The sequence below is a fragment of the Condylura cristata genome, unplaced genomic scaffold (assembly GCF_000260355.1).
Source record: "Condylura cristata isolate star-nosed mole 26May11 unplaced genomic scaffold, ConCri1.0 scaffold00003, whole genome shotgun sequence".
Taxonomy (NCBI): domain Eukaryota; kingdom Metazoa; phylum Chordata; class Mammalia; order Eulipotyphla; family Talpidae; genus Condylura; species Condylura cristata.
This window is the reverse complement of record NW_004567104.1, coordinates 33,351,924-33,360,674: the sequence shown is the minus strand read 5'-3', so window position 1 is coordinate 33,360,674 and position 8,751 is coordinate 33,351,924. Positions and strand designations below refer to the sequence as shown.

Here is an 8,751-nt window from a genome sequence, read left to right as displayed (position 1 = left end):
CTGAGCAAAATCCCTGGAAAGACACTTTTTTTAAAAAGTAAAGTTGAAACAAAAGAGTTGAAGGTTAGCAGTTTCTATAGTTTCACTTCAATTTCTTTTTGTTCTCTTAAAGACAAGTAGAGAAAAATTTAATTAAAAGTAGAATTCACATTTACTCTTTTTAAAAGGATTTCTATCCCTCACTTTATATGCAAAGAAAACATTTTGGAATTTGGTGTTCATCTACTAGATTTAAATTTTTATTGCAGTGTAGTATACAATTGAATGATCTTTAGTAAATTAACAAAGTTGTGCAATCACTGCTATAATCTGAATTTTAGAACATTACCTTCAACCTAAAAAGAAAACTCTTGTGCATTTGCAATTGCTATTACCACCCCAAATCAAGACAACCAGAAGTTTACCTAGGTCTGTGGAGATTTACCTTTTAGCCTATTTCATATAAACAGTCATATGATGTGTGTGTTCTTTGGCATTTGACACTTTCACTTTGCATGTTTTTGAAGTTCATCCACATTATAGCATATACCAGTCATTTGTTCTTTGTTACTGAACAGAATTCTAATTATCAATATACCACATTTTGTTCACCCAGTCACTGACTAATGAAAATTCTGATATTTTTATGTTTTAGTTATGATGAATGAGGCTTCTATGAACAGTCATGTACCTGTCTTTTTGTGGATATATTATTTCTCTTGGGTAGATACCAGAGGATAGAATTGTTGGGTTTATAGTAAATTTATGTTTAATGTTTGTTTTTTAATTACTGAAAGCTGCAACTTTGAAAAGTGGCTACATCATTTTACGTTTCCAGTGGCAGTTATGAAGATTCCTTATTATATATCTATGCCACCATTTACAGTGGGAGGAACAAGAAAAGAGATTTAGGCCATCTTTTCCTGACCAAGAACCCCTCACTTACTGAATTTTATTTCTTCTGAGTTTATTAAAATGTTTGTTTTTTCCTGTTTTGCTAACTTAGACATGGTTACATTATGGGTATCAAAACCCCCGGAGAACCTTACCCAAGTCAGGCATTTAACACATTTTCTCAAACATGCAATGTTAATGTCATTTGGGGAAAAAAAACGGATACATCAACACAACAGGATCAAACACAGTTCTACTTAAGGAGATACACACACGCATGCACCACACATAAAGGTACTGCTGAGGGAAACACACATACACCACACACCCTTCCTTTCAGGTCATCTTTCAGTGTCAAACAAGGTATTTATTTCAAGCACAGTGGGATTCCAAAAACCTTCAAAGGAGACTGGGGAAATGGGAGGCCTTGATAGAGTCTCCTACAGGGAGACACAGTGTCCTCCATCTAGGACTCTGAATGACAGAGTCCCCTGCTTGGGGACTCTCAACTCTGCCAGAAGAATGCTACCTGGAGATAGGTGGCTTTAGAATGACCCAGGCAGGCCTGGTTCTTCTCTCCCACCTTAAGTGGAATTAAGCTTACTCCAATCAAGTCCATTAAGTCATACTCAGGCCAGTGTACCATTTATTTACATACTGTGTTATTTGTGAGAACAAATTAAAGCAATTTAATGGATGCATAATACTGTATACGAAAATATCAATTCAATGCAGACTAAAAAAAATTGTAAGAAAAGTAAGAACAGGAATAAAGCTGATGCAGGGCTGCTTCTCTGTGATTTTCTCTACCTGAAACACATAGCCCTCGAAAGGTGGCTTTGCTGGCGTACTCCCTTTGACATCTCTGACTGGATCACCATAAGCTCTCAGGTCCAGGAAACGTGGGGCAGCAAGGTAGACTCGGAACCTGGAGGGATCCTCTAGATAAGCTACAGAGGAAGCCAGGGCCCATGGAAATTTCCCTATAATACTCAATAGAGTCCCTGCTCCTGAAACATGTTTGATTTCTTCTAGAATATTCCTGAGTTCTTTAAGAATAGTCATGGTTTGCACAGTTTAACCTACTTGAAGATTCAGGCTAAGTTCCTGAGAGGGCACATCCCAGCTAGAATGCATTACTGGTCATAGACTGTCTAAATTGCAGCATGCAAACCAAAGCTAAAACTACAGTCATTAACTCCTCAAACTCTTGTTTTTCATACTCTATTTGATTCTCAAAATTTAAGCCAAAACCATTAGACACAGGCTTGCATTGTCCCTCCTAGGTCAGTAGGAATGAACCTTCCAAGTCAGCTGGAAATCTAGGTGATGCTGATGACATGTGGGAGCTGAGACGTAGCCATAGTCGTGCTGCTGATGACTAAATGACCACACTCCTTCCACTGTGGGAGCTGTTTCTCTCCTGAGGAATAGAAAACACACACACAAATCCAGTCAGCTGGGCTCTACTGTCTGTGTATAGACTACATGGGGTGCTAGATTCTGATGTAAATCCTAGGTGAGCGTTAGCTGGGACAGCACATCTGAACCTGAAAAATACATGATTCTTCATGAAGCCTGAGTTCAGTCTCTTCTCTCCCCTGAGCTTAGGCTTGTCTCCTTTTCTACCTTTAGCCACCCTCAGACACCTTTAAGTCTTATCATTGCTCACTCTCTCATTCACTCTGCCTTTTGCTGATTTTTAAGATGTTCAAGTCTTCCTTAGCCTGAAGAACAGGTAGTCCATTCCATTCCTGGTCCTCTACCATTCATTCATGAAGACAGGGCTCGGTTTTCCCTTGCTTATTTATATTCTCCTGAACCACCCCTTCTCAGCCCATTCTAAAAACTTTACCTTCATATGTTAGTATTTTTCTGAAGTTATTTTTCAAAGATCAGTAGTGATCTCCTACTGACAAAACTCAATGACTTTTCATCCACTTGACCTTTCAGCTTTTTTCTGTTTTGTTTTTAACATGCTCTATAAGAGTTAGGACTATGGTTTACATTTCTCACATTATTTTAGGGATTTTAAGAAAAGATTTATTTTATTTATTTATGGATAAAAGAGCTAGGGTGAAGGCCAGAGGTGCAGTATGTGTGTGTGAGAGAGGATTCACCAGAGACAGAGTGGGGAGAACAGGCAGATTGACTGAAATATACTGCTGCAGAAAATATACTGCTGCAGAGTGCAGAGGGCAAGACAGGAGAGGTCTGCTGCACCATGTGGGTCACTTCCCTGACCGGGGATCAAACTCATGTTGAAGTGGCTGCGGGCTTAATGCCTTGTGCCACCAGAGAGGCCCTAAAGACCATTTTTTAATATAAGTTTTGAATATCTACAGTCAGAGTCTATGATTTTGACCTTTCTTATTTGAAATGGCAAAATAAGGTATCTGTCCCAAAACGTGCATATATATATTGCTATAAAATGTAGTTTTCACTTTACCAGGAAAGTGAATTTTAGGGGACATGATTTTTAATCAAAATGCTGTGGCATGCTTGCTTTTTGATACAGAGGAAAGGAAACGATGGGGCAAAGGAAGTTGTCTAGTGCTGACTGAAGAAAAATCTAGACATTATTGGATAATAGATTCTTTTATTGGAAGTAAAAGATTTAAGTACCCCAATCTAAAAGAACACTTTGTAAATTAAATCAGAGTCAAGAAAAGTAGAAAAGATTATTTTGAATTTTCTACAGTTAGGATGAGCTTAGCATTGAGAGAAAAAAATGCAGTAGTTTTCACATGTACTCAAATAGGTATGTAAAGCTCAAATTCACAACAAAACAGAAACACCTTTTGTAAAAGCTCTTTTCTGATAGGGCAAGATAGAAAGTCCATTTGAAGAGACCAGGAAACAGGTACCACTACTGGAAGACACTAGAGTTTGAAGTTTGAAGTTCCGGAAAATCCTTCAACATAAATACGGCATTTTCTAATGGACAATGTATAGGGAATGGTTCTTACCTATTTCAGATTCCTAACAAATCGTGTAGAAGTCTCTGCTGGAATCTACTTAGTAAATGTTATTCTTGAGAGAAAAGGTCTCCATGTGAGTCAGTGCTTTTTTTTTTCTGGTTAATTTATATTGATATGAATATTTAATAACATATTTAGAAAAAGTATTTTCTGAAACGTTATGATAAGCTGTTACTGCTGAAAGTTTAACATTTAAGAAAACAGTCATGCATCCTAACTCAAGGAGTCAACTTCATGTAATGCGTAATCAAAGATCACCATCTAGTGGCCGGATTGTATTATAACTTCTGGAGTTAAATGGCAATGCCAGTGACGTCAGAGGCTAGGGAAGTATCAGTCGCGCCAAGGAAAGGGGAGAAGTAGGAAACTCAGCCTCCACTAAAGGCATTCACAGTTCAAATTACTAACAAAATACTGTGCCCTTCAAATCAGGGAGTCTTTCAAATCAAGCTTTGTTCTGGGCTTCTGTTCACTCTGAATATGTATGGTCAGTGAAGGTGATAAAAGTAAAATGATAACTCTTTAGGAGGTAAGTTCAGAGAGTTCCAAAACAATCATGGCTTTTAAAAGTATCTTGAGTGAAATCTTTGCCTCTCAAGAGGAACTTAACGACTTAATATTGGGTTCGCTTGTGAATTATTCCTGTGTACCTCTCGATGATAAAGAAAGCTGTGATACTTTCATAAAATGGGATGAAATAAAATCAGTAGAAAACATCAGTGACCCTGCATGGTTGAGTCCCTTCTCTTTCTCTAGGGAGGCAGCATGAGTTATTGATAGGGGCACAGGCTTGAGAATCAGAGGGCTGTGCTCAAGCCCTGGTTTCACTCCAATGGCATTGTCTCCTGGGTAGGTCACTTTAGCTGGCCTGTGCCTCACAGGGCTGGTTCAAGGATTAAATGAAGTGAGATTTGAAAATGGTTTATCCCAGTGTCTGCAAAACATACCTGGTATTCATTTTACCCTTCTCCCATTTACAAGAAACCACCTAATTTAACATGAAGAAAAAAAACTGTGAATAGCACTCAGATTTTGAGCCAAAACCTGACTGTTCAATTACATTTTTCTATTACAATGAAGAGATCATTTAATTGCTCTACAAATAAAGTCATAGTAGATGTACTGGCCCTGACTGATTTCATATTTTCACTCAGGGAGCAATTTTTTTTTTAAACTGGAACGTGGAAAATTATCCACTGTAAAATGAAGATAATATAAACCTCACAGGATGTTGTAAGGATTAAGAGAGATGTTATATCTATGTCCACAGTTCAATACCACTTAGGAGTGACACTCCTGGTTTTCATTTTTGCTGGTTTTTTCCCTCTCATGGGATGTCTGTGAAAATATGCTCTAATTGTCAGTAATTACTTCACAAATGCCTGCAGGCTTCTGCTACCTTACTCATGTATAGTCTCATAAGACATTTCTTTTCTGAAAAAGCCAGCACTGTGACTATTTTAAGTGTCCTGCTCCTTTGCACATGTCCTGTGTGTGACTGGTTCTTAAACAGATCAGCAGAACTTGCATTTCCAAATGACAGTTATCCCTTGACATGTACAAGAGACTAAAATTCTTATCCACACAATACCCACAACTCGGGGAACTTTCTAAGTCTACTACATCCCCTTTATCTCAACTGAAGCAAAAACAGAAAGGACTTTTGTTAAAAAATGAAATCGATTTTCATGGGTAATTTATAAGTTGACCCTGAAGGCAGTTCATGGCTATTTTTGAACAATGGCAGCACAACTCTGCAAAGTGACAACATTGAGGGAATACTATCATGTGGATATATTCATCATAAAAAGTGATTTTTAAGTCACATCTGAAGAACACCAAAGGCCCAGAAGATTTGCGTCCTTCTTTGCACCCTCTTAAGGTTATCACTGGCACACATCACCACTCTGCCTACTCAAGCTTCTGAAATCTTGGCCCAGAATTGGGATATCAAGTTTTCTTTTGTTTTTCAAAGAGTTACTTTTGTGAGGGTCTCACAAGGACGTATGTACCGTGAACACAACAGAATTTGGCACTCTGGTTTGCAAAGTGTGCACAGTGAAGTGAACACACTTCAGTCTGTTCTAATTTGGGGTATGGAAATACGGTTGCTAAGTAGAGAAAGGCGGCTATGACAGGAAGTAAAGCCTTAGTCATGAAGGCCTGCGTTCAAGTCTAGTTCCACTACTCACAAGGTGCTGTGTTATTCCGCATCTCATTTCCTCATCTGTGAATAGGGAGGGGGGATGCTGGGCCTGCCTGATCAGCCTCTTGGGTAAGACCAAGAATGAGAAGGTACTTTATAAGCAGCAAGCACCGAGACCCTCCCCTGCTGTCTACACTCACGGCTTCACATTCAGTTCTACAAGGGGTCTCACCAAGCCCAGAGGGCAAATTGTACAAAAAGGGGAAAGGTACCCTCAGCGGTGGTCTGTGAGGGGGCCTGTGTCAGCTACTTTCAAGCCTGGCTGAAGGTTCCTTTCTCCCCATATCTGACCCTCAACTGAGTGCCCCAGGCTCACCAAGCGCCTCTCCACACTTCCTTTTTTCCTGCCATTCTTGTCTGGAATGACATCCAGTGAGCGGTAGCTGGGTGGCTTCTCCTCAGGCCAGTTTGGAGACCGTGAGCGACGACGGGGGTGGGCCCCCCATCTCCTGGGCTGTCTCTCCTTTTCCTCTTCTGAGCTCCAAGAACTGAGGCCTGAAGGCAATGGAGGGGAGTAGCTTCGAGGCCTGCGTCTCTGGTGTCTCCGGATGCCTTCCCTGGGGCTGGGCCTGTGGGGTCTCTCTGGGTATCTGCTCCTGAGAGGAGGTTGACTAGACTGCCAGTGGGCCTCACTGGATGAGGGGCCATCACTGAGGCTGTCCCTGTCTGACCAGGGCGTGGGTGAACCCTGCAGCCTGGAGCTGTGATGACTTCTATTCCGCAGCTGGCTCAGCTCCCTTTGCTGCGACACCCAGCGCTTGGGTTCCCGGTTTTGAAAATCCTGTCGGAAATCAGGATAGTAGTGCTGCCTTCTCCCCTCCCTCAGATCCCAGGGTCCAGTGGGGATCGGGGTGTGCCACTGTTGGTGGGAGGAGCTGCTGGTCTTCTGTGAAGAAGGCAGGCCTCTGGTCAGCGGCGGCAGGTGGATAATTCTGCGTTCCACAACCTCAGAGCCCAGGGAGGACAGCATGCTGCAGGGATGGCCAGCTCTGGCTTGAGGGTCAAAGGCCAGAGGCTGGGCTGGGTTGAGGTTCCGCAGCTCTTTCTCCAAATAGTCTAGGACCCCACTGGGGATGGGCGGGGAAGTGGCAGTTTGGGTCATTGGCATCTGTGCGAGGCTGGATCTCAGGGACAAATCTGGATGGAAACAAGGACAAGAACATGCAGAATGCCTGGCCAGAACGTGCTCCTCAGGATCAGGGGACCAAAGTGCCCCATTATTCAGCATGGACCACCGCTTCCCATCACCAATCATAAGGATGCCCACACCCTATTTATCCCGAGGGGCCCTGATGTAGCCCATGTTCCTACCCTTGCCCTCTGCCCTCTCCCACCCCCACATCTCTGGCAATGTTTACCTCGCTGCAGCAGTGGGTTCATTGGATAAGATGAAAACTGGGAGCTCCTGTCCGCCCCCCAGTACAGGGGTTTTTCCATCAGCTGAGGGCCTAGAACCTGAGCCTGCTTCAGGTAGCGGTGGCGGGCCAGGGCTGCAGGGGGGAGAAGGAGAAAGGCAGACCCTCAGCCAGGGCGAGGCCCAGACCTCCACTTCACTTCTCTCCACCTGGCAGCCTTCCCAAGAGACCATAGTATCTCTCCTCAAAGTTATTGCACAAGAATAAGTAGTAAGGGAATAGCAGATTCATTGCTGCTCTGGCAAGGAGCTGAGAATAATTTTCCTAGGCAAGAGTGCAAGTCCTGCACCCTTGCTCTTAAAATTTGACATCTTAGGCCCTCCCTGGGGTGCAGCAGGTTAACGCCCAGCACTATGAACTAAAGCCACTCCGGCATGAGTTCGATCCCTGCCCCAGAGGTGACCCACATGGCATGGCAGACCTCTCTTGACCCACCTGCTGCTCCCCTTAGCAGTGTACTTTGTCGATCTGCCTATTCTGCTCCCCACTCTGTCTCGGGTGAGTCCTCTTGCCACCCCTGCACCTCTGGCCTGTACCCCAGTTCTGTGTGCATAAATAAATAAATATTTTTAAAAAACTGACATCCTAGTCTGAAAAATATTTCATCATCCTGCCCATTCCCAGGGTCACCTAAATACATGGTGCTAGCAGATGATGAAATCTCAGGCACAGGTCAACAAGACCTTGAGCCACAAGCCAAATATAGACAGTACAGATGCAAAGGGCTCCATGAGTGGGACTGCCAGGGAAGCTCAGGGACACCTGCTCAGAGTGAAAAAAAGAAAAGGATGTAGATGCTGAGGTGGATGGGCAGAATTACTGGTAAAGGGAGGGGCAGACCAGCCCTGGGTCTGAACAAAGCAATGGGCAGATGACAAGAATTTGCAAAAAGCTGAAGTGGATCCCAGGGATTCCTTTCTACTCTTCTCCTTGCCTTATTAACTTCTGGGGTTTTCCCTAAGTTGGTGGAATCTCTAATGGGGGAGGTGAGGGGCAGAAAAGGGAGAAGGGAAATACCATTTCCTTTCAGAGCAGAGCAAGTAACATTAAACAGCAAACAGGAGCCATAGAAATGTCACCCCAGTCGTTTAGGTGTGGCTGGTCTAGAGCACACAACCCCCAGAGAGTGAAAATTAAAAACAAAAGCATTTCATTGTTTTTGTTCACAACTTTCTATTTTGAGTCCATTGTGACTCAGTGCCATGTGGTGCCCAGGCACCTGTCTATCCACGCATGCAGGAAACATACGTGGGTGCTTTGCTACATGCAGAAAGTG

At 43.0% G+C, this 8,751-nt stretch overlaps 1 protein-coding gene across 1 annotated transcript in view; it reads right to left on the bottom strand.

The window, feature by feature from the left end:
* Window positions 1-2,254: 2,254 nt before the first annotated feature.
* Window positions 2,255-8,751, bottom strand: part of LOC101624230 (immunoglobulin-like domain-containing receptor 1) — a 9,130-nt gene continuing 2,633 nt past the window's right edge. The window contains exons 3-5 of the mRNA XM_012730473.1: window positions 7,419-7,550; window positions 6,377-7,197; window positions 2,255-2,296 (exon numbers count right to left, since the gene is read on the bottom strand). Coding sequence (XP_012585927.1) covers window positions 2,255-2,296; window positions 6,377-7,197; window positions 7,419-7,550 — 995 coding nt within the window. The remainder of the gene's footprint in view (window positions 2,297-6,376; window positions 7,198-7,418; window positions 7,551-8,751) is intronic.